The 26,685-nt window shown below is 47.3% G+C and overlaps 1 protein-coding gene across 10 annotated transcripts in view; it reads right to left on the bottom strand.

Annotated features, from left to right (window-relative positions):
• ZNF831 (zinc finger protein 831) overlaps positions 1–26,685 on the bottom strand; it is a 110,670-nt gene that overhangs the window by 41,837 nt on the left and 42,148 nt on the right. For all 10 annotated transcript variants that reach the window (XM_023231911.1, XM_023231912.1, XM_023231910.1 and 7 more), the window contains 3 exons: positions 21,298–25,050; positions 20,051–20,187; positions 8,936–9,087 (listed from right to left, as the gene is read on the bottom strand). In XM_023231911.1, the coding sequence (XP_023087679.1) occupies positions 8,936–9,087; positions 20,051–20,187; positions 21,298–25,014 (4,006 nt within the window). In that variant the 5' untranslated portion in view covers positions 25,015–25,050. The remainder of the gene's footprint in view (positions 1–8,935; positions 9,088–20,050; positions 20,188–21,297; positions 25,051–26,685) is intronic.

Raw genomic sequence — 26,685 nt, 5'->3', positions numbered from 1 at the left:
CCCTCCAAGAGTGGGGCCCAGGGAAGGGTGCGGGGGTTGGTGGTTATTTTAGGTGATTCATAAGCAAAAAGTTAAATAAAACTGAATTGCACAGTGACGAAGCTGTTCTCTCTTCTATTCTCTGTTAATCTTCTGATTAAGGAGAGAAGAAAGTCTTGACTAGGTGCTAATGCATCTTGAATGCTTCCCTAACACTTCCAAATCTCTTTTTAGCAGGAGTATTCCTAGGGCTCACGGACTTCAGCTCACAGCAGATTCTGCCTGGAACTTATATACCAAAAGCATTGTAGTGTTTATATTTTTGCAATGTTCCCTTAATGGTACATAATATTAACTTTTCATTTTCAGTCTCGATAAACAGCTTCTCTTTGAAATAAATGGACCTAAGTTTTTTTTGTAAGTGCACCTAGGGGTAAAAATAAGAATCACATAGGTGACATGCAGATGCAACAAAAGTTCTGAAGGTGGCACCTAGATGATTTCAGTGCTGATCCCCAGATCAATCCTCTGGGTGCCTCTGGGCAAGTCACTGACAACTCTCTAAGCCTCAGTTTCTCCATCTGCCAAAAGAGGGATAAAAGTCACTCATCACAGGTTTGCCCAAGGGAATAAATGTGTCTGACCTTCCTAAATTGAAAGCGCCTCCTGATTTTAGTTATTGAGAGAGTTTTCTAAAATCTCCATTGGAAATATCGCCCTGAACCTCGCCGTGTTTACTGTTATAAACCATGCCAGCTGCAGGAAATTGCAAAACCATAAACTCAATGTAGTCTTATCGTTCAATAAAACATCTCCCTCAATCAATATGACTTCAGATGTGTCATCTGGGCACAGGGCCACACTCAGCTCCTCTTCACTGTTCCAATTTTAGTCTGTGTACCAGGAGAAGCGGCACGACATCCAATGTGCCCAGCAAAAGCCCAAATAATTAACCTCAACCACATCAATGTTCTCCATTCAGTTCCGCACAATGTGTTTCTAAGGAACTATATAAGAGCACTCTTTATACCACGGAATGTTTTAATGTACCCAAGCATTCAAGTAAATAGAACAGGTCTCAGTTAATGGAACTTTTAGCACAGAGGTTTTCAATAATAATAATTTTTTACAAAGCTGATATGTCATCAGCTAGAAAGAGATGTGCACATAAATATAAAAAAACAGGGCAAATCTATTTATGAGACTACTTTTTGCAGCCCAAGGGTCAATAACTATCATATTAGGAGAATGATAATAAGGCTGTATGTTGATGGGCATTAGGATCACAGAGAACAGGACGTCCCAGATGAAATACAAACAAAATCAATGATGTTGCCTTCGTCCCCCCACCTCCCCACATTCTGAAAAATAATCATTTCAGAGCAGTGACCTCATCAGAAATTGTGCAACCACAACTACAGAGAATCTTCGGCAGCTTTTGCTTAGGTAGCGTCGCCCTTCGTATGGATGTGTAATTTTCAATTGCTTTTTCTAATGGAAAAATGACACAGCAGCACGTGAGCACGTGCAGACACACACACACATACATGCGAAGCTTGTCTTTCTAAGCGAGACTCTAACTGGGAAAATAGTGGAAAGAACATTTTTCAGACATGATTTGCTGTGAATTTCTCCTTAGGCTAGAAGGCATGGCTTTTGACTGAGTGGCACCAGCTGACCCAAGATGACATGGAGTAGCTTTCCGGGGAAAACTGCCCCCAGCTCCTATGCTAGAATAAGAAAGGTGTTCCAGTTGAGAAATGAATCGGCAACTCAGTCCCATCACACATGCATTTAACCTACACCCTGACTGCTGAAGCTCACCCTTCCCTGACCCAAGAAGACACAACTCCACTCTCTTGCTTAATCCTCACCACAACAACTCAATCCATTAAGATGTCACAGCAGTTTTGGAGGTTTAATGCTAAAACAAAATGGCACACACCACGCAATGAAGCAGGGATACTTGGGAATTTCTCATCCCCCTCTCCAGTGAGAGGATTTGCTGTTTATCTTCAAAGCTGCCTGCATGGATGGATGGCCTTTTTTCTTTCCTTCTTTCATCTCAGCAGTCCTCAAACATATTGTGCGTGAGAATTTCTGTTCAGAGTTGTATACACAAATCGTACCCTTATGATAGATTTGCAGGATTCTCAAAGATAATTTTGACAATAGGGATTGTGCCTTGGGGGCCAGCTTTGGAAATGAACCTCACCACCCTTTACAACATGACCCCACTTGAGTGTGGGAGAGGACGTCAGGTTAAAAGGCATGGAAACGACATTAGCTGTTCCATCACTACTTTTACCTCCCCAGAACTTCCATCCATAAAACAGAGGTGACATAAAATGACTCCTAAGGTTGGAATGGTGATTCCATAGAGTTAAATTTTACGGTTCCTCCACTGCCATCCCACTGGATACCCACTGGGTTTTTCCATTATTGACACAACGCACACTCAGAAACCAAGACTCCGGGTGGCATGCTCGCTCTTGTTCATGCTCAAAGAAGATTTGGGGGCTGGTCTTTGCTTGTGCTTTCATCTGAGACTAAGCTTCAGGAACCTCAAGGTAAAGAAACTTATGTTTGTTAAATTGTTCATTCAACAAACATTTATTGAGGACCTGCTACAATGCTAGGCCCCTGGATGCACACATGGAGGAGATAGCCTAGCAGCTTGGTAAATAAGGTCTTCTTTAGTTGAGATCATTGCTACAGGGGAAAGGCCACCTAAAATTAATTCATTCACAATTCATTCACAATACCACAATTTCACAGTGAATAGTATTAAGGACTTTGAGAATTTGTCTGGAAAAACGACCAAACCAAAAGTTGTGAAAATAAGCTAATATGCCTACAAATATAAAAATAAAACCTCCATTTTGGAGGTTATAATGGCAAACTATGAGCTAATTGTTAAAAATCAACAAAACTTAGTCAAGTATTGATGAGGACATACATTTTTACATAAAATTGTAGGGTAGACCAATGGACTATTTATTTACCTTGCATTTACTTTAATTGCTAGGTCATCAAGAAGGATACCCCCCCCAAAAAATTATAGCGCTTTATCAATTTTTCCAAAGACTTCTCTTAAGCCTCTGATATTCAAGTCACTCTTCTGCAGTTATCATCTTTGTCACTCTTCTCTTGTTCATTTGTCACCTAGTCTGATTCTGCCAGTGGGTGTGAATCAGCAGGCTGCCAATGGTCTTTTCTATCAATTTCACAAAATGCAACATCTTGAGCACAATTTGCAATTTCACTTAGCGATCAATTTACATGATATTGCAAAAATTAATCTGAAGGGCATGGATGGATGTGAGCGTAGGCAGGGAGACAGAGAATTGAATGGGGTCTAAATTTACCAGCAGTCAGTCTATTAGGGAATGTTATCATGTTCCTACCTAACCAGCCAATCTTATGACTGGAGTGTTCCATAAAGAACGTCTGGGTTATAAGGTAGATGCCTGTTTTCCCTGGCACATCAATGACTTGATAGCTAAGAACTTTTTTACCAATCCCTTCAATGAGACAGCCCTAGTCTATGAGATTAAATGCACCCCTCAGCCCTTATCCTAAAGCGAATGTGATGAGGAAGGATGTTCCTTTTTAAAATAGCAAAACTTTAAAATAGCAAAAGTTTTAAAATAGCAAAACTTCTGTCCATTCTTAGTCACACAGCCTGAGGTGCCTGGGAAATACACCTTAGTTGATATTTTAAAAGAAATTTCAAGTTTCCTACACCAACTAGCTGGAAACTTGGATGGAATGGACTACTGGATTTAGGATTAGGGAAAAAAGACTCAGTTGTCCGGGGAGTCTCATAGACTCCAATCAATGTACAATCTTATACATTAGGTCTTTATCCTTCATAACTCCTCTGGCCTTCTGCTTTCAGATGACTTCACTGCCAAGCCATCTGTTAATTCAAATGATTAGAACCATGCTTTTGGAATAGTTTAGGAGAGAGGAAAATTAAACATCTTTTTTAAAAATATTTTTTAAAAAAACATCCTCTCCGCATCATCCTCTTAAGTTATTGACAGGAAGTGTCTCCAAAAAATAAAGAAGACAAAATTATCAGTTATCACATCTTATTTCAGTCCCTGGACAAAAGCATTCATGACTTCTTATTTCTGAATGTTTTACTGATTCTAGTTGGCCTATAAGGATTAGGATCTAAGGTTTTTCTCTACCTTTAAATTGAGAAATCCCACACCCCCGCCCCCCGCACCCTGCCCCTCCGACACACAAAGATCCTTCTCAATTTCTTTGTTGGATTCTACCAAGTTTCCCCAAGTTACAGCCCCTTGGGTCACCCAAAACAGATTACCCCATCACTGTACCGCCATGGAAAACAGGTCATCTCTCCTCAGAAAGAAAAAAACACAGGCACACTCACAAGCACACCCATGTGCACGCGCGCGCACGCACACACACACACACACACAGGCAAGGTCAGCTCCCTCACCGAGGACCCAGCTTTGATCTCTCCATCCGGGATGTGCCAGGTCAAAGGAGACTCGAGAAAGTTGTTTGTAAGCAGTGGACCGCCAGGCTCAGCTCTGGGTTCCTTTGAAGTGACAGTGCTTTGTCTTCAAATACCCAGTGCCCTCAGAGTGCCTGTCACTCCACTGTGAAATATTGGTATTGGCTAGGGCTGGTAATAAAACCCCTGTGCCCCTTTGATTTCCAGTGGTATTTATTTTAAAGCATTCTTCCACCCTCCGACTGCATGGTGTCCATCATGATCTGTCAACCCCGGCTTGCTGGTTTGCCCTACCAGCCTTCCCGGTCCCCTCTCTGACACTTCAATAAGTAGCAGTTGGTGATTGATATTCTCTGGGCTGGGGCTTCTACCACGTCCTGCAGCTCACAGCTGCCCTGCAGTGGACATCCTCTACATCCTTCCTAATTGCTGGAGAGGAGGGCCTCTGAAAATGGGAGCCAGGGCCGTAGGCCCCTGGTTCAACTTGATGCTCAAATAACAAACATGAAAGCATAGACATTTGTCACCATTCCAGGCTATTCCTGGGGCCTTCTTACCTATGTATGCGGATGGGGTGGTACAGCTGTGTTCCCAGCAGGAATCTGAGCTATGGAAAGTCACTTGTTTCTTAGATCTATATTCAGGTTTTGTTTCTGATTTTTTTTTTCCTTCGATTTGGTTTTATTCACCATTCATTGGTGCCCCCAGTTTGCTCTTGGGATTTAAGTGTGAAGAAAGCAATGCAATGCTGATGTTGAAACAGGATGTGTATGGAAGTGGGATTTCCCCCGCATGGAGGGAGCTCAGGATCTCTGGGACTCCTCCATTAGTCCATGGGGTGAGTGTGCAAGACCCTTCCCTGACACTGAAGGGAAGAAGGGGTGAAAGGGCTTTTCATTCTGTGCTCTCTGCTCACACCGAGGCCCCCAGGGTCACCATGAGTATGCAGGGTAAGCTGCAGATGAGGCAGGGGCGCCCGCTTCCATGGAGCATATTGGGAACTGTGTCCCCTGTGGAGGGGGGGAGAGGAGCAGGTGTCCCTGCTGCAGCTGACACAGCCTCATGCTCAGGGCCAGCGCGTGAGCCGGACAAGTCAGGCCACAGCCGGATTTCAGCTCCAACAAACACCATCCACATACATGGCAGCCCTGCCGAGCCCCATCCCACTGGCCACTGGACTTTTTTCCTGAAGGGAAGCCAGTGGGCCCCATAGCTGTCAGCATGGAGGCTACCCGTGGTCACTTGGACAACTGTTCCCCCAAGTGTGGAGCATGTCCTGCTGGCAGTGGCTGGGGCAATTCTGTTTGAATTGTATTAGGTTTACAATAGAACTTTCCTGCAAAAATGGTTTACAAACAATGAGAGCCCAGATTATGTGCATTCTTGTGCACTGAGTGTCCATGTGCGTCCCTGCCTTTTTTGTTTACAAACACATTTTAAGGTCACTTCTGTTGGTTCAGAGATAGGATAAAACCTGTAAGGATGGTTGAATAATGACCCTCAGGTCCTAGTCCATGGAACCTGTGGATGGTTATGACCTGAGTTAGAAAAGGGTCTCAGAAGCAGTAATCAAATTAAGGGTCTTGAAATGAGATAAGCCCATGTTTAGTGAGGGCCCTAAATCCAATGCCAAGTGTCCTTATAAGAGAAAGACAGAAGAAGATATGACCCACAGTGACACAGGGAGAAGTCCACGTGAAGATGTAGGCAGAGGCCACAAGATGTAGATCAGGCCACAAACCAAGGAAATAGCTGGAGGCCCCAGAAGCCAAAAGAGGCCAGGAGGGATCATCCCCTAGAAAGTCCAGAGGCAGCATGAGCCTCCTGGCCTCCAGAACTGGGAGAGAATCCAGTTTTATTGTTCAAAGTCACCACGTTTGTGGCAATTTCTTACAACTACCTTAGGAAACTGATACAGGTGACACCCAACTGGAGACACTGTCATCAATGGCGGTCCCACGTCTTCGGGGGGCCCAGCATGTGCCCAGCCCACCTACACTCTATCTGACCTTCCCATGTTCCCTCTTCCTGAGCCTGAGCCTTTATCCACTCAATCCCCAGTCCAGAAAGCCTCTGTCTGTTCTCCGTACATCCAGATTTCCAAAAGAACCCCCATCTTTCCAGAAAGAGCCTCCTCTTTGTGTCCCCCCCCACCCCCACCCAACACTAATGAGATGACCTCGTCCTCTGCTGAACAACAAGAAAACACTCATTACCCACGTGCACACTCATGGGCACTCAGCATGTGCTAACTGTCATGCACCTGTGTTTATAATGCTGAGCGTATGATAATACTTGGCCATCTGTGCTGGAGTCTGCAAGGCGTTGCTGCACCTTGAATCTCACACTGACAGACCATCGACATCCTAGACAGACAGACAGGAGATGTCCCGGGGAAGCAAACTGATCTGCCAATGTCATTCCCAGTGGCATTTGAGCTAAGGGGTGGTCAGTGGGTCAGTCTGTCTGTCTTTGTCCTGTACCACATTTATCGAGAGCAGGGGTCACCTTTGTTCCCCTCCCTGTCACAGTGCCTAGTCCAATGCCTGGGAAGCTAAGCAGGGAGGCTGACGGGGAGTTCCAGGAGCAGCTCCATTTGGCTGTCCTTAAGGTGCTGGGAAGAGAGCTGGCGGTAAGCTCCTCCATGGGGGCAACTGGCAGAGCTCTGGCTGATTCTGTTGGATTCCACCAATGACCATCAGAACCTCCTAGGTAGAGGGGCTACCAGCTGTCTGCCAGCATCTCAGCAGGGGACCATCCAAGCTCTACTCCATAAAGGAAAATTCGGGAACTGGAGCTGATGGGGGCAAAAGTGAGGGAAGAGTCCATGGGAACAGGGAACGAGGAGTCAACCAGCAAGTACCATGACCCTCAGGGGCTCACTTTGCACTTGGAGTTCCCACACCTCTGGAAGTCAACCACACACACAATTCTGTGCACAATTCCCAGGTGCCCTGAGTTGGCACTTCAGAGGGGGTTGGGCTGGACCTGGATTCCCAGCTGTGGGTTATACATTGGAAAACTCTTAAGGAGAGAAGAGGGGCATCCACAGGGCACCTGGAGAGTACAGAGGTGACATCAATGGCCCCTGTGGCTGTCACAAGAAGGCCCAGTGATAAAGCAGAGAGTTGCACGGTCCCCTGGCCTTTGCATGGGGGAGAACACCCTCTTGTCCTGGTGGTACAGACCAGCATTTAGCCCTGAGATGCCTTCCATGGGGCGTGGCAGTATCAAGCGCAGCGCAGTGGGCAATTCCGCTGGATATAGAGGAGGGAGATGGAGGTGTGGTTGAGAGCCACAGATGAGGAAGAGAGCTCAGAGCCAGTTCCCTGATGGAATTTCCACCTACCCACCCCCCTGCATCCCAGCCTCTCCCACATGGGGCTTGACCCTTGACCTTCCTTAACAAAAACAACCTTTCCTCTTCAACAACTGGCCCCAACTGTAAGATGAATTCCTGCCTGGATTTAAATTCTCTCTGGGAAGCAAAACTAGTCCTTGTCCTTGCCTACCCTGGAGAGCTTTGGGGGTTGGGGCGCAGAGGTGTGGGGAGAGCACTCAAGTGCCATCTGTCTGTAGGGGGCACTGGAGCTACACAAAGGTGGAGGCGGAGTTGCCCCAGCAAAGGATCCCCTAGGGCAAAGACCTCAAGCATGAGAAAGAGCCCAGGGTTAGCCCTTGAGCCAAACAGACAACAATGAACCACAGAAGGATGGTAATTCAGGCACTGCTGGCCAGATGGGACCCTGCAGCCTTTCCCACAGGGTATTCATTTTTCCCAATCAATCAAGCAAGGCTCAGGCTGAGCTCCTTAATGCTGGGGAGAGGGGAGAAAGGGAGAGGAAACTGAGGTCCAGAGAAGTTGAGCCATTTGCCCCGGTTGCCCAGTGATTGCAGCTTAAAATAGCCACTTTTTCCAGGAAGCAGCCCCACTTAGTTCGCCCTCTATTTATTTCCGAGCATGGTGAAGAGTGTGCCTCTTACCGCTTCACATGTAAGCAATGTACCCTGCAGCTTCACAGAACTACTTATCCTTCTACTTCACATGGGCTCTCAAGCCCATCCACAGACCCACTTTAGCTTTACAATGGCCCTGCAGAGAGAACTAAACAAGCTTTCTTTTCAGAGATGGTGAAAGTAGAGGCACCAAGAGCTGTGATTCATATTCCCCTGGGTCCCAGAGGGAAGCTGCACCTGGTTCAGAGCTTGGCACAGGTGGCCAGTACTCAAGGATGTTGGTGACTTCTCAATATTGAATTCTCCGTCTTCTACCGCATGCCCTCCCCACAGTTTAGGGTCACTTTGATTGTCTCATAGACGTCACGCCTCTGTTACTCTCCCTTTTGGGCCTGACCCTTGCGGCACTTGGGGCTGACTCCTGCCCATCCGGAATCCCCAGTGTCTATGCCTTGGGCGGGTGCCTTCGAGTGCCCAGTCTGGATGCACCTCCAAAGAGAGCATTACCTGCTATTTCTGAAGAGGTCTGTCCAGGGGTCCTGCATGGCTTCACTCCCTCGAGTGGGGGAGGGTGGCGGCTTCTTCTTCGCACCCAGGTTGGTGTGCGAAGTCTCCTGGCTCTCAGCTGAACACAGCTCTGCAAGAAATTCCTTTTGTACCTGTAGAAGAGAGAAGCACGCTTGCAGTAACCAGCCTGGAGAGCACATGCCTGGAAAAATCTGGAAAGTCCCTGCGGGGTGCCCAGGAGAACGTGGGGCTCAACCTCTAACTAGCTGGTCAGCTCTGAGCAACTCCCGATCCCTCCATACCTCATCCCCCACCTCTCCAGGACAATGCGCCTAGCTTCAGAGGTTGCTGTAGGAACTAAATGAGGAAGCACAAAATGCTTCCCAGGATGCTTACTCATAGCAAGGGCTTAGTCAAGGATAGTTGCTGCAATTAGGTTTTAAGCTATGTGGTCTTGACTACTTGGTTCACAGACTGTCCAACAGATTATTCTTCAATGACGGAAATGTTCTGTAATTTGTATTGACAAATACGGTAGCCATTAGGCCCATGTAGCTACTGTGCATTTGAAATGTAGTTCGCGTGTCTGAGAAACTGAGTTTTAAATTGTATTTCACTTTAATGAATTCAAATAGCCACATGTGGCTAGTGACCACCGTATTGGATAGCATTCTTTGTAGACCTTCCATCTGCAGGAGCCCTGCTGAATCATCTGATTTATTTATCTTCAAAACAAAGTATTCACATCTCAGAGGGAAGGCATGATGACAGTAGAGAAAGAAAAATACTAGAGCTTCTATTTACATTTATTTTCATCTAGTCTTTCTTATGTCTATTGTTTCATGTCCTTTCTTATTTCTATTGTTTCATGTCATAGAGTAGAATATATGTATAATTTGTAAATGAACAAATGCACATTTAATAGAGTGCAGGCTATAAATTATTTTACTAATAGGAATGTGCAACCACAAACAGGCCATCAACCTAGTCTAGCACCCCCATTATACAGGAGCAAGAATGAGACGAAAAGCCAGGCCTGTAATATGCCTTAAGCTCTTTTAGAAGATCTTTGCACTGCTTCTAGCTGCCTGGTCAAGCCACAAGTAATCCCTTCCCTTTATGAGCCTCAGTTTACAATATTTCTACTCCACAGTGCTCCTCAGAACCGGCTATTTTCCTTTCTCATTTATCTGAGCCACTGCCAAGATCCAGCCGCAGTCCCGTAATCACCAGGGCTGCTCACAGAATTTTAAATAAGATCTGCAGAATGCAGTATCCTCTTGGGCGCTGGTTTTTCCTGGCAGCAACAATGAGAAAGTGACATTTTGTTCATCTTTTCTGGCCTCTGTGTTTGGGAGAAGCTCCCCTCATCTGGGCATGCTTGCCTCCCCTGCCTGGGCCAGGAGCTGTCATTTCCGGGGGGCGGTTGTGGGGTTTGGGGGGCGGTGGTGGCTGGTTTGTTCTTTGATGCAGTTGTCAAGACCACAGGTTCCTGAAAGAGCTATCTGAGCCAGGGTGGGGACCGACAAACCCCTGAACCAAATCCTGCAGGGCCTGGGTGGAGAGAGATTTCAAAGTGCAGAGACAAAAGGAGGAAGGAAGGGGTGGCACATGGAGAGAATTCTTCTACCTGCTGCGGGGTCACCTCTGCACGAGTCATGGGTGGCTGCCACACACTTGCAGGTGTTAATAACGGCACAGTTTGAACGGCAGGGAGGTTTTACTTTTAGAAAATTAGGAAACTGGGGTCTTTCTACTCAAGCAAAATAATGAGGAGAGAGCTAGGAAAGGCCTAGCCTCTGAATTCACACTTCATCAAGGTGGAATTTCAACCTTTTTGTCTTCGAGAAGAGCCCAAGTGGACCTTGGCAATGTCTTCAAAGGACTGTTTAGTTTAGTCATGGGCAGGGTAGGTTTCTCTCTTTCCTGGTTCTCCCAGAATGTTCTGTGTGCAGCCCCTCCTGGAGAAGCAGCATCCTGGCTTAGGAAGGTTTTGCAAGCTCATCTCCATCACCAGCCATGCAAGGCCCCTCAAGGTGTGGCTGGTGCTGTTGGGGCCCCATCCAGGACACTTTCGCCAGGCTGCACCTCCACACCCGGCTGTGAGGGTGACATGCTCCTCACCCCACTGATGCCTTCATGAGGCTCTCTCTGGGAGGGACAGTAGACCCAAGGAGTGGGTCTTGCAGGTGTACGCAGCCCACGACACACACATCCCTTTCTGGGGCGAAACTATGAGATCTGACATGCTATTTCCCTCACTTTCCTCTCTTGACCCCACAGAGAAGAACAAAGCAAAGAGAAGTACAGTGGAGGTGTGGATGGCAGAGCCTCTGTATCCTGCTAAGCAGGACCTGGGACTGCTGTCAAAGCTCTGGGGCTGTGGCCAACATGACAAAGAGTCTCAGCCACATGTGGTGGGGGCCACATGCAGCAGAGGCCACGTGGACTCAGGACCACATCTGTAGGCCTTTGTCTTTACCTCACTGCAGAGATTGTGTTCTCATTACCGAGAGTGCTATCTCATTGAATAAGTAAATTGTGTGATGACTAAAGTGAATAGACACATGGCTTAGAGAGATAAACATCCGCTCCATAAGGAAAAGCACTAGCTACTAATAGAATTGCATTCTCAAACCCCAGGATTTTTTCTTCTCCACTCTCCCCTTCAATGACTAATGTATATTTTAGGGTTTTACAGGGTGCCCTTCTCCCATACAACCCGCAATCTTCTCCTTGCTCATTTCCATTCACTTGGGACTTCACAATTCATTGTTCCATTTGTTGGAAGCTTCCTAGGAACAAGTCTCCGAGTGTTTCATGCTTCATACAGCACGGTACACAGCTACAAATGAATCAATAAAATCCAATTCCATGGTCCTGCACTTGCTTTGGGCAAGGCGGGGAGGTATTTTGTGAGTGCTCCAGATCTCTATGCCTCTAGTTTAATGTCAGGGCAATTAGTCTTCTGAGTATGAATTTTCTGCGTTTTTCCATTTCCACTCTGAAAGTGGATCCTGCATTTTCTAATCTCTCTCCTTTAACTCATGTAGTTTTGTTAATGAAAACAACCGTTTTCATTACAGTGTGGTATTTGTAGTTGGCAAAAAACATAGAGATGAATGAAAGCAGAATGAAAGGCCCTGAAAAAAACTTCAAGTATAAACAAGAAGTTAAAATTTAACATGTAAGTGGCCAAAAGTGCATTAATGGAGGGGTCTGCTTGATTTTTATGCAAAGGTCCAGCTAATAAATATTTTAGGCTTTGTATGCCACAGACAATCTGTGCCACATATTCTTCTTCTGTTTTTATATGGATAAGCTTTTATAAATAGACAAACCAAGCCAGGCATGGTGGTGTGTGCCTGTACTCCCAGCTACTCCAGAAGCTGAGGCAGGAAGACCACCGAGGCCAGGAGTGTGAGACTGTGGTGTGCTATGATCACGCCGGTGAATAGCCACGGCCCTGCAGCCTGGGCAACATACTGAGACCCTGTTGATCAAATATATATACGTATAAATAATGTGCTGCTCATGGTTAAAGTAAGTTAAAAACCATATTTAACCCATGGTCCATAGTTGTCTTTACAAACAAAAATAAAAATAAATATTTCTATATATATGAATTCATATAAGAAGAAAATATAAGAGAACATATCTGCATATTTTTGAAAGTAGCAAATTGAGAGTAAAGAAAGATTTCTTAGATATACCAAAAAGTAATAACCATGAAGGAAAAGACAGCCCCATTTGACTACATCAAAATTTACAAATTCTTAATGAAAAAACCATGATTATCAAGGTTAAAAATTAAGAACTCCATTTCCAACAGCACAGTGGATGCAATACTCTGACTGATTACCACCAAACTTATCCTTATACTGAAAATAATTGAAAATGCAGCATAAAATGTAAAAATTTTTTAAGCTTATATTTACATTTATTTACGTTCTGATTAAAAGGTAAGAAATAGTTCAAAGGCGAAAACCAAGTGAGAGCTGCACCCCGGAAAAGTGAGACTGCTTTCAATTCGAGGAATTTGCCAAACCAGGTGAGGATGACCTTCCCGTTTTCATGCTCTGGTGCAGTTGAGGGTACAGGACTCAAAGCCCAGAATGTCCTTCAGTGAGAGGCAAGTGGAAGACCCAACGTCCCTTCCTGCATAAAGCTGAGACCTCTGAAAGGCATACTCTCAATATGTGGGTAAATTAGAATTAAATACTTAGTACCCCCACCACCTGCCCAGGGAACAGAACAACAAACAAATGAGCACCCCCAGGCACCCAGGGGAAGCAAAACAAATATTTATTGGAGGAATCCACCTTCAACCCACATCTCAAAGTTCCAAAAATATCAACTAACAGTCAAAAATTTTAACACAAAGAAATAAGTTAACATATGTGACAGCAAATATATAGAACAGAGTCAGACATGCCAAGACTTCATATGTTGTCATTGACAGATGCAAAACATTAGATGTGTTTTTTAAAAAATAAAATAAAAAGGTTGAAAATCAGAGTCAAGGGCAAGAGACTATAAAAGTGATCAAGCAAATTAGAAAAATAATTAAATAAAACTTTTTGGAAATAAAATATAATTCACATAAACAATTAAATTTAAAATTTAGCAGACCAATAAAAGTAGGGGAGATCAACTAAGAGGCACTGCAATAGGCCAGGGACTTCTGACCAAGACTTTGCAAAAGTAGCCAACTTTACCATCCCAAGTAAAAAACTGAATAAAGATACAAAACAATAGTGTTCAGGGCATTGGACATTAAGCAATAAGGGCAGTGATCCATGAAAGAAGAGAAACAGATGACGTAAGCCTGAAGACACCTCAACTTATTGATGAAGAAATTTTCCAGGTCTGGAACCATTTATTGAAAAGACTATACTTTTTCCACTGAATTTCCTTTGAGCCTGTATGAAAAATCAATTGACCACAGCATGGTCTATTTCTGTATTCTCTATTTTGCTCCATTGATCTATGTATCCATTTTGATGCAAATACCACACACTCTTTGGCATACCTTAGCTGTACAGCAGGTCTTAGAGCCAAGAGGCGTAATCAAGTTGGCGTGGTATTTGCATTGAAATAGACAAATAGATCAACAAAAGATGCTGGAACAACCAGATAAGATATCCACATGCAAAATAAGAACTTTGATCGATACATCACACCATATGTAAACATTAAGTGGAAATGTATTATAAACCTAAATATAAAACTTAAAGGTATAAAACTTTAGAGAAAAAATTAGAAGAAAAGCTTTGAAGCTCTGTTAAGGCACACTTTTCTAAGCTATGACACTAAAAACATAATCAACAAAAAAAGGTACATTAAATTTCATCAAAGTGAAAGACAGTTGCTTTTTAAAAGTGCTACTAAAAGAAAAGAAAGATAAGCCACAGACTGAAAGAAAATATTTACAAATTACATTTCTGATAAGGAACTTATAATCAGAATATATAAAAAAATTCTCAAAACTCAATAAGAAAACAACCCATTTTTGATGCGCAAAAGATTTGAAGAGACACTTGGCCAAAGACGATATACAAACACTAAATAAGCACATAAAAAAAGACGCTGGATATCATCACTTGTTAGGGAAATGCAAGTTCAAACTTTAAAGAGATACCACTACACAACTATTCAAATGACTAAAACTAAAAAGAATTACCACACCAAGTGTTGGCAATAATGTAGAGAAATGGAACTCTCATACACTGATAGTGGAGAGATAAAATGATACAACCACTTTGGAAAACAATTTGGCAGCTTCTTAAAAAGTTAATAATACATCTACCATATGACCCAGGCTTTTCACCTCTAGATATTTTCCCAAGATAATTTAAAGCATATGTCCATCCAAAGGCTTGCAGATGAATATTTGTAGTCATGTTATTTGCAATAGCCCCAAACTGAAACAAACCAAATGTCTATCAACAGGTGCACTTATATACAAATTGTGACATACTCACTCAATTGCATACTAGTTAGCAATAAAAAGGAATGTGTTATTGATAAACACAACATGGATGAACCGCAAAATAGTAATGCCAAGCAAAAAAATAAAATAAAATAAAGAGAGCATATATTGTATGATTCTATTTCTACAAAATTCTAGAAAAAGCAAACTATCCCTATGTGACAGAAAGCACATTAGTGGTTACCTGGGCACGGAAGGACTTCAGGATGGGCAGAAAGGAGGAATTACAAAAGGACCGGAGGAAACTTTTGGGCTTGACAGATGTGCTCATGATCCTGGTTATATTGTTTCACAGGTATGTACATATGTCAAAATTTATTTAATTGTATGTTTTAAATATGTGCAATTTATTAAAATTTAATTATACTTTAATAAAGTTTTACAAAAAATAACTCAGTAGATTAAAAAACTGGTAAAATTTTAAAGACAGATTTGAACAAAGTATCCAGATTATAGCAGAGAAACAAGGTTATTAAAAGTATTAAGAGACATGAAAGATAGAAAAGGCCTAATAAATACTGTATCAGTATTTCAGAAAGGAAGGAGAGGGAACAGGACAGAGGCAATATCTGAAGAATGATGGCTAAGAATTTTTTATAGAGAGACACCAATCCACAAATCAAAATAGCCCTGTGGATTCCTAATGGAGCAAATAAAAAGCAACATACATCTATATATATCAAAGTAAAACTACGGAACACCAAAGGATAAAAGAAGATCTTAAAGTTAGCTTGAGATAAAAGACTTTCAAAAGACAGACGAGAAGCCTAAGAATTGGCTTCTTTACCACAAAATGGAAGCTGACGGATAGTGCAATGATAGCTTTGATGTGCTGAGAAAATAACTGTCAACCTGGAATTGTGTACCCAGCAGACATATTTTTCAACATCAATGATGAAATAAATATATTTACAGAGCAATAAAAACTAAGAGAATTTTCTTCTCTAATAAAGGAAATTCTAAAGAATATGATTTAGGTAGAAGAAAATAATCCCAGAAGGAAGATCTGACATGCAGAAACAAATGAAAAGACAAGAGATGGGCAATTATGTGGGTACATATAAATAAATGGGCTTAAAAAGACAAGTAATAGGCTTGGAAACATATTTGCAGTATATATAACAGGCAAATAATACATACGAATCTAGGATATATATAGAATCCTATAAATTATATTCATCACTTTAAAAATTCGATAACAACAAATATTAGGAAGCATATGAATGAAGGGCAAACTCTCACTCATGGATGAGACACTCTGTAGCAATCAGAATGAATACATTTAATTAGTATGTCCTGACACGATGGGATCTTCAGAAACACAATGTTGACCTTAAAAATCAAGCTGAAGATTGATAAATAACTATGATACTTTTATATGTACTTTAAAGACATCAAACAATATTATATATTATTCGTGATTTGCAAAGTATGAAAACACAGATTGATATGATTTGTACCAAATACATAAAACAACATAATCATCTTTTAAATTTTTCTTTTCTACGTATTGTTATATAATATTTAAGGTAATATTTTACTTAAAAGAGAACTTTATCATTCTCTGTGAGCTAAGGACTATAGAGCAACCTCTGCTACAGTATTTCATTTTCTGTAGAACATTAAAACAACTGAAATGAAAGTGGGAAAATGAATCAAGTACTAGGCTTCCTTCTTGAGGAGAGAACACAAGGGTTAGATGATAGATAGACAGAAGATAGACAGAGAGATAGATATGTAAGTGGATGCGTGGGTGGGTAGGCAGATGGATGGATAAATATCTACAAACATATGTGTGTGGGTGGTTGGATAAACAGTGTGGTAGGCAGAGTAATACCTCCCCTCAAAGATATCCATGCCTAGATCTCCATGCCCTCGTGGTGCTGATTCTTTTTCTGAGACAGGGGAGCCAGCCATGTGAGGAGCAAGAGGAGGAATGTGCAGGTGGAGGTAGAGGGACTAGCAGGTGCAAAGGCCTTGAAGCTGGAATTAACTCAAAAGAGAGTCATGAACCAACAAAAGGATCAATGATAAACAAATCATGATCAACCAATAAATGTTTGTGGATATAAAAAGCTCAACAGCTTCCTTCTCATTTGACCCAGTCAGGAGCTCTTGGTTAGAGCTCCAAGTCATTGTTCAGACTCCTCCCTGTTCTGTAACGCCCCTGCCCCCTTCTGTGCCCATCCATGGGCTCTTGTTGTGATTTGTTGAGTGGACAGGCTGTCTAGTTCCACAAGGCCAAAATTTGCAAACTCAAATCCCATGGGGGCCAGGCAGATAGCATAACTGAGAGAGGCTGGCCAAGGGTAAGACATTAAGGAGAGGTGAGCTACAGAGCGCAGAGGAGAGCACAGCTCTTACCCATAAGGGGTGGCCACTGCTCATCTCCAGCTGGCTGGTGCCATGTAAGGAGGCAGGCCCAGTGTCTTCAAAGCTTCCCATATTTCAAGAAAAGTTAGAAATCCAGATTTTTATGAGAAATCTTTACATCTAATTATGTGGCTGCTAAGTGCCAAAAGTTTTAGAGCACTGGACTAACAAGGGTCTTACATGCACTGTGTTTGGCCCAAGAGCTGCTAGTGGGTTTGCAAGGTGTCCTGGAGTGATATCTCCACGCCTCCTGGGCTCTAGTCTGGGACCGTCAGCCTGGATTAAGAAAGTTTTCTCGGCCACCTCCAGGTGTGGGCACCAGGCGCACAGCAGGTACATGGTAAATATTTTCAAATTAGTCAAGCTGAAGTCTTGGGAAAGTGGGAGCTGTTAATGAGGCGACCCATCCTCTCCCCTCTCCCCACATCTTTCCAATGATGCCTGGAGGCTTCAGGCTCGTCAGCTGTCAGTCAGATGTAGTTGAGTGCTTCCTCCTTACTGGTGAGATACTGGGGAGGACCAACAACCACGAGCCAATGTCCCTTGGTTCCCAGAGCCCCGCATGCAGCTCCTCCACCTGGATGGCATGCATTCCCCTTTCCTCCAAGAGCAGACTCGAATTTTCCTTTGGAAGACTGTCCTTCCCACAGCACCAAGTTTGGGCCAGGGCTGATGATGAGGCTTGGAGGCCCCATTACACAGGCAGGCAGACCTTCTTTTGTTCAGACTACCTTGAGTGAGGCTTCTGTCTCAGGACCCTGAGTGATCCATGAGCAAGGAGGGACGCTAGAAAGGAAAGCCCCACTCCTCCAAGCCCACTCTCAGAGCCACGCCAGCACCATCACCGGCTATGTCAGAAATGCAGAATCTCAGGCACTGCACGAAAAATCTAGAAAATGCCAGGCCACGAGCGTGCCCAGGACAGGCTGGGGTGCACCAAGACAAGCCACTAGTTGGCACACAGGCTATGGAAGGAGACTGGCTGGTTCAAATCTGGGTCCTTGGGGAGGTTATCTAAGCTCTCTGTGTCTCCATTTCTTCAAGAGAAAAATAGGATAATACCATCATCCACATTGTGGGCAGTACCTTGTGGGATCGCCTGAAACGATGCACACCAGAAAGCAATTAGGGAAAGCCTGGCACACAGCAAGTGCCCCATAATGTTAGCTCTGAACACATGGTCCCGGCAGACCATTGATAGAGGTGGGAGGGGGAGCCAGAAGAGAAGAGGTCATCTCCAGCCACTGAGGGTCTGAGCAGCTACAGGGGAGAGTTAGGAATTTGGATTGCCCCTTGAAGAATGTCCAGGTTTTGGAGAAATTACTGACAGGCTGGGTGCAGTGGCTCACGCCTGTAATCCCAGCACTTTGGGAGGCCAAGGCAAGAGGATTGCTTGAGGCCAGGAGTTCGAGACCAGCCTGGGCAACATGGCAAAACTCCATCTCTACTAAAAACACCAAAAAATAAAATAAAATAAAATAAAATAGCTGGGCATGGTGGCCCACGCCTGTAACCCCAGCTACTCAGGAGACTGAGCAGGCAAATCGCTTGAACCCCTGAGGCAGAGGTTACAGTGAGCCGAGATTGTGCCACTGCACTCCAGCCTGGGCGACAGAGTGAAACTCGGTTTCAAAAAAGAAACAGAAAGGGGAAAAAAGGACTGACAATCTAGGGGGAGAATGTTGACAGTTGAGGTGTGGGGTATAAATGCATCGGGGGGCCGGGAGCGGTGGCTCAAGCCTGTAATCCCAGCACTTTGGGAGGCCGAGACGGGCGGATCACGAGGTCAGGAGATCAAGACCATCCTGGCTAATCTGGTGAAACCCCGTCTCTACTAAAAAATACAAAAAACTAGCCGGGCGAGGTGGCGGGCGCCTGTAATCCCAGCTACTCGGGAGGCTGAGGCAGGAGAATAGCGTAAACCTGGGAGGCGGAGCTTGCAGTGAGCTGAGATCCGGCCACTGCACTCCAGCCTGGGCGACAGAGCGACACTCCGTCTCAAAAAAAAAAATAAAAAAATAAATGCATCAGGGATCTGGGATTAGAATGTGGATTAGAGAATGGGGTGAGGGTGGAGGGTTGGCAGGAGAGAAGGAGATCACGGGGAAAATGACGGCAGAAAGAGGACAGGGGTTAGTGAATTTGCTTTTTAGCTTGTATGCAGTGGGCAGCCTGAAGGGTTTTGAGCAAAGGAGAAAGACAATCCAAGAAAGACACAATGAAAGAGTGGCAGGAAAATCCTCATGGCCTCCCTTTTGTTGGGGGTGGATATTTGCATATGCATACCGCAAAGAAAAGCCTGGAAGGGCACACTCCTGAATGTTCACGGTGATTATCTCTGTGTGGGGAGATTACTAGGATGTTTTATTGTCTTCTCTTTGCTCATCTGTATTGTCTAATTTTTCTGCAAAAGACTTTCATTGCTTGCATAATTAAAAAAGCAATAAAAGCTGTAAATAATTAACAGGCTCTCTCTTCCGGACTTAAGTTGAATGGATGTGTTTTCCACCCAGTTATTTCAAAGATTTGCTGGATTCCTGGCCTTAGAAAGGTGCCATCGAAAAATACACAGGCGGTGAGTTGTAAGGGGTCGGGGACTAATGGGGAAACACATTCAGTCCTTTAATCATGAAACTCTAAACCCTAGGAAACAGGAACTCTTTCTCTGGAGCACACAGGTACCTTTCAAATCCCATAGTAAATTCTTCTTGGGGTTTCGTGGAAATGACAGAGGTGACCACTCACCCTACCTTTTAGGGTTGATCCTCAGTTTTCTCTGCTTGCTGTTTCCATGAGACATCTTTGCCCTCCGAGGCAGGCCTTTCTTCCATTCTGGCTCAGACACCTGGTGCTGGGACATCAGCCCTGGGACTGTTGGGTAGGAGAACTGAAAACACCAAGCATGTTGGCATCACGTTACTCAAAGTCCTCATGATGAGGAAAACTCCAAAGGGTTCTCACTCTGCAGACAGGATGCCTGTCTATAGAAATCAAAGCGGAGATACTGCATCACTAAATGGCCCGAGCCCCTGCAAAGTTCAACCAGGCAACGGCAGAGCGTTCCTGGACAGAACCTCCTGAAACCCTGCCTGGGCTCGATCCGCAGAGGAAAGCCTATGCCATCGGTGTTAACTGGAGGCCAAAGAAACACGGTGACCAGCCCCTTTACTCTCCCCTAAATCCACCTCCCCAGGAGCCCCTGCACCTCTGGGGCCCTCCTGATTAACCCACTACTCTCAAGATGAAAACAGCACTCGCCACAACTTTGGGTCCCACCTAGGGAAAGCTGAACAGCCTGCAAGACTCTGGTCTCCAGGCCTTTGTCACTGTCCACAAAGGTTAAATTACAGCTGAGCCTCCAGCACCTTCCTCAGTGGCCGTGGCCCAAGCCACCCCAGAGCAGGACTAAGCCCTCAGTCATCACGACCAGGTGTGTGAACTCCCGCTCAAGGCGGAGCTCGGCATGATCAGTTCATCACCAAGTGAGAACAGCTGTGAGCATCCACCACCTTCCCCCTTTTCTCTCTGCTCCCAGGAACCTGAGAGGGAAGTCTGAATCCAATCAACAGTAATTCCTTCTCCAGAATCCCCAGTATAATGACTCTCTCAGTGATTGGGAGTCTCTGGTTTATAATCTTAGAATGATCCAGAGAGCTCACCTCTCTGATGGAGTGTTTCCTTTTACTTTTTGCTTCTGTTACCAGGAAGCTCAGTTAAATTTTACATTTGGTTATGAAGACTATCTCACCTAATGTCTCGAGTATAGTAATTCTTTCCTTTGGAATTTATGTTTTCCACAACTCTGTTAAGGTTCGCATTTGGGCCTTTATTCCTTCCTGCCGTCTATGTGGCATCCCCAGCCTCCCTCAGGAACAAGTGAGCAGTGAAGAGCAGATGCTACATGGGATGGCTTCAGACTTCCCTCCCACACGAGAGGTCCTGCGGGATCACGACACACTCTCTCAACCCCGGGCCCTGGGGCAAAACCCAGCTTTACCTTGGACATCTGCGCCGGCCCTCCCTCGCCAGAGCTTGTCCAGGTCCATCCTCCATTGCTCCCAGGAGGGCCATTGGGACCCTCATCTCGGAGGCTGCTACCAGGAAAGTGCACCTCCAAGTATAAAGACGCCGCCCTTGCCTTCTGCTCCGTGGGCAGAGGGACACTGCGGCTCAGGCAACACCACGTGAGCCGCGGCTCAGCCTTCAGTGAGGGAAAGGCGTTGTGGGGGCTGTGGGGGTTGTGGCTCCGGGACTTCCCTGAGTGGGAAGGCAGGGCCAGCTCTGGCCAGCCTGGGGACACACCCTGAGGCCGAGTGAGGGCAGTGAGGAAGGAGCCAGGCTGGAGGTGGGAACACGGGTCAGGGCCCACCAGGGGCCCTGAAGAAGGATCTTCTGGGGCATTCTCAGGAGGCTCCCCCAGCTCCCAGTTGGGTACCCAAGGATTTGGGACATCCCCAGAGGGCCTGGCCCTTGCCAAAGTGCTGCCCATGCAGAGGCGATGGATACGGTGGCTGTCACCCTCCATGCCCTGAACTAAGTGTGCCTCACACATTGGAGTGGGCGGGGAGGAGGTGGCCTCCCTGGGAGCCCCTGGTGCTGAGATAGGCGACTCCCTGGCTGCTGGCCTGCTAGTGGCCATCCTGTCCCCCTTGTCCCCCCTCAACTGTGCCCCTTTTCTCCCATCCCGTGGCCTGGAAGAGCTGAGGTCCTCCAGGATGCTGTCCACCTCACCTGGGGAGGGGCCTGAGGCTGGGCTGGGAGAAAGAGGGGTCCCCAGTCCTGACCCAACAAATGATGCCTGTTCCTCAGGCCACCCACTGCTGCAGAGAGAGTCCTGGCTGTGCCTGGGTCCCCGGGGAATGGGCAGTGGTGAGGGGGTCTCTGCCTGAGGTAACCTGAGGAGGTACTTTGGGGAAAAGGCATTGTCTGCCAGGGCAGAGAGGACTCTGGGAGCCTGAGGTGGGGTGGCCAGTGGGGGGTGCTCCCCAGGGGCTGGGACTACAGGAGGCAGTGGGGGAGCCTTGTCCCTTGGCCCTACCCTCTTCAGGGCAACAGAATCAGCAGCCAAGGAGGCTCCAGAGGACTCCAGAAGCTCGCCCCCCTGCCTGGCACTCTCCTTCGAGCCCCCTGGCACCTCCCCAGTATTGGCGTCCTGCTTCTGGGATGACAAAGAGGCAGCCTGCACGGGGCTACCCGGGGTCTCTGCGCCCACAGGCTCTGGTTGCTCCCAGCTGTGCAGGTCCTCCACTTTCAGCTTCTTCCGCTCCGAGGGGAGCTTGTCCTCCCCAGAGCCACTGCTGGGCCATCTCAGGACAGTCTGGACCCACGGGCAGGTCTCCTGAACATCCCCCACACCTCGGGCACCTCCTTCCAGCTTGGGGTCTGGCAAAACTGGCCTGACGGCCTCTAGGTCACCCCCTTTGAGGGGGCCAGGTGCTGGGGGCAGCTGCCACCCCAGTTCCAGCCTCCCATTTGGAGAGACCAGGGGGCTCCGACTGCCTGAACAGGGACTGTCTCTGCCGCCCAGTGCAGGGGATGACACAGCCTCTTCCACCTTGGGTCGATTCCTGTCTCCTGTCCTGGCCACCGTCTCCGCATACTTAGTGGGCTCAGTCACTAAGGAGGCCTCCGGGGCTGGTGAATTTCCCCAAGGCTCTGGCATTGCCCCTGTGGATGTGTCCCCATGGACAGGGGTCCTCCTGTCTTGGGTGGGGACTGTGCCTGAGCTCCCTGCTGCCTCTTTCTGCAGAGGAAGGCCCAGTTCCGTCCCACTGCCCATTCCCACCTCTCTGGTTTTCTTGCCTCCATGGGGACTAGCTTTCATTTTCTGGTAGATCCTTTTGAATGTCTCATCCCCGTACACCTGCCACTTCTCCTGAGAGAACATCTTCAGCCTCCTCTGGCCGCACTTCCTGCCGCCTGCTCTGACCTTGCCGGCCACGGCCTCCCGCGCAGCAATTCTCTTTGCATCTGTGTCCTCTGTGGGCACCGGGGCATCGCCAGTGGGGATGCCTGGCAGGTCCTCCACCGCGGCCTGTCTGACCAGGGCCCGGGGATGCCCACCAGGAACGTCAGTCGAGCTCAGTCCCGAGCGGCAGCCAAGGCGGGCTGGGCCGGGCCTGGGGCTCAGAGGCTTCTGCGTCCTGGGCCAGGGGTCCCGGGGCTCCAGCCATGTCCTGGAGCCCTCGACGAAGGGCAGTGAGTTGCTCCTGGTGACGGGGACACATTCCACGGTGGTGGAGAGCTGAGTGGGGACGGAATGGAAGAACAGGGGCCGAGACTTGTCTGGGGGCGTCCAGGTGGAGCGCGCGGGGCCCAGGGCCCTCCTACGGCCCGGCTCCAGAGCGCGGATGTCAAAGTGGAAGGAGTCCTTGTAGGTATAGGGCGTGGGCAGGTCGATGCTGCCCTGTTTGGACAGCCCGGTCTTCCGGGGCCGCACGTTGTCCAGCTGGGCATCGTCCACCACCGCCTGGTTGTGGGAGATGAGCCGGGCGATGCGCTCCTCCAGCCGCTTCTTCTCCAGCTCCAGGCCGACTCCTCGCGCCCCAGGCTCGGCCCCTGCACCCCCTGGTCCCGGGCCCGGGCCGCCCTCCCCCTCGGACTCAGCGCTGTGCTCTGAGAGGCTGTGCAGGGGGCTGCAGGGCGCGGGCGGCTGCTCCGCACTGTCTGAGCGTGACAGGTACCCCGAGTCGGTGCTCTCACACTTCCGCAGCCGGCCCTCGGGGGCCTTGGCATCCCAGGGCTTCTCAGCTGCTGTTGCCTGCTGCCGCTGCAGGGCGCACGGCTTCCCGACGGTCGGGGACTTCTGCTCCGGCAACTTGCGCCAGGGCTGTGTGCTGGCCGCGGGGAGCCCAGGTGACGCTGTGGGGGCAGAGTCCCAAGGAGCCTCTCCGTCGGCAAATGCTGACCCTGGACAGGGAGCAGCTTCGGTCTTGATATCCAGGTTCTTGGCAACTAGGGGCACGTGGGCACCTGGAGAAAGGGGTCTCTCCGAGGCCGCTTCGTGCATCTCCTGGCTCCGGCTCTCACCCCTGCGGTCTGTTCTGGGAGGCTCTCCGGCCTTGTCTCCTTCCTCCAGCAGGCTGCCCCCACCTCCCTCGGATTCTGAGGACAGCCGGGAGTTGTTGAGGTGTGTCTGCGTCCGCCTGTGCTTGTAGAGATTGCTCTGGGTCTTAAAGGCGATTCCACAGGTGGCGCACGGGAAGGGCCTCTCGCCCGTGTGGGATCGGATGTGCTTCTCCAGAACACTGGGCTTCAGGCAGTCGCGACCACAGTGTGGACACAGGTACTTGCCAGCATTCCGCACCTTGCCTGGGCTGCCCAGCGTGGGGCCCAGGCCTGGTGACAGGACAGGCAGAGTGCCCACGATGTTCACCGTCAGCGTAGGGGCCGCCGGCTTCCCCACCTGGGTGGGGCCAGGCCCTTCAGGCTGCAGCACGGGACTAAGTATGAAGGGCACGTTGCCTCCATCCAGGCTGCCCGTCACTAGCGGAGCACGTGGCTGGAGGCCCCCAGGAGGCACCGTGTGGTACAGTGGGATGGGCAGGGCCTTCAGGAACACAGTGGGGGCCAGGCCCTGCTCTGGTGGCAGAAGGACGGGGCCCAGGGTCAGGTGGGGTGAGGCCTGGCCACCTGGGGCCCCTGGAGGGCCAGGAGTGGGAGCTGGCTGGTCCCTCGGAGGAGGGGCAGGGCAGGTGGGTTCTGGAATCTCCATTCCACATCATCTGGACGGCCCACGATGCTGGAGAACCTGCAGACAACAACCAAACTTTACCATGGGCACCTCTCCTCTCTCCTCATGCAGTAAATCCTCCCTACCCCGCACCAAGCACTTCACCACCCAACAGAAGCCTGACAATCCCCCAACGAATGTACTCTCATCCAAAAGGGAAAGCTGAGGCTCTGAGAGCAGAAGGAACTTGTCATGCAAGCTGACACGTGGCAAAGCGGGATTTGGACCCAGATCTGTCTGAATCCTGCCTCTTATTTAACATGCCATCTACACAGGTCCGTGGCAGGTTTGCCACCATCATTCCTGGCACCAGCACAGTGCCACATGCAGAGACTCAGAACATGTGCTGACTTCATGAAAAAGTCATGCAGCTTGTCAAGGTCCTCGAAGTTCACAGTGATTCCATGCATTTGCACAAATCCCTTTTCTTCTCTGGGACTGTTTCCAGAGCTGCAAAATAGACACAGAATCAGGGCCTTCCCACTCTGAGGTTCTGAGTCTCTGTTGCAGTAAGAAAAAAAATTGACCTAAGGAAAGGCTTGCCAGATTTAGCAAACAAAAATCCAAGACCCCTAGTTAAATTTGATAAACAATGCATAGCTCTTTAGTGGGAGTATGTCCCAAATATTGCATGAGAATTACTTTTGGTATAAGTGTGTCCCAAATCTCACATGTGCCATGCTTATACTGAAACACTGAGTGCTGCTTATCTGAAATTCAAATGTAGCTGGGCATCCTGTATTTGATCAGGTGACACCACCAGGAAAAGGAGCACTTCCTCAGCCTCAAGACAAGACTTAGATCTCTGCTCAAACGTGGGGCTTCCAAAGCCCCTCCACATTGAGTTAGGACAAAACTGGTTCCCTCTAAGCCAGGAGGAGTAGCCTGGCAAATGCTAGGGGAGGGAGCAAGAGAGGTCCAGCTATGCTGTTCACATCACAAAGGAAAAGCCAGATGCAAGAAGGAAATTCTGGACAGGCCCAGGACTAGAGAATCAGGGGTCCCCAGATCCTTTTTCCACAGATACCCATCACCAAGGAACTCCATAAGCACACTTCACCCATCCCCAGCTCCGTTCCCCAAGAAAACCACATTCCAGCCATTAGCAGCAAGGTGTTCTAAGCAGGATGTGGTAGAAGTAGTAGCACGACTGGATATGGTGGCTCACACCTGTAATCCTAGCACTTTGGGAGGCTGAGACAGGCGGATCACCTGAGGTCAGAAGTTCAAGACCAGCCTGGCCAACACGGTGAAACCCCATCTCTACTAAAAATACAAAAATTAGCAGGGCATGGTGGAGCCTATAATCCCAGCTACTCACGGAGGCTGAGGCAGGAGAATTGCTTGAACCCGGGAGGTGGAGGTTGCAGTGAGCTAAGATCGCACCACTGCACTCCAGCCTGGGTGACAGAGTGAAACTCTGTCTCAAAAAATATATAAATAAAAATTTAAAAATAATAAAAAACATAGAAGTAGTGGCACATTGAGCTGGCTCATACCACTCACACTGACTCAAGAGAGCTGATTGTTAAATTTTCAAAAATTGTGCCAGCCAGTTTTGAAACACAGCCATAATTAAAAGATACGTTATATAAACTTACGATTAAATAATGTTAAAAACAAATAAATGACAACTGGATAATTCAAAATTGA

This window comes from Piliocolobus tephrosceles, chromosome 20 (assembly GCF_002776525.5).
Source record: "Piliocolobus tephrosceles isolate RC106 chromosome 20, ASM277652v3, whole genome shotgun sequence".
NCBI lineage: Eukaryota > Metazoa > Chordata > Mammalia > Primates > Cercopithecidae > Piliocolobus > Piliocolobus tephrosceles.
This window is presented reverse-complemented; position numbering and strand designations above follow the sequence as displayed.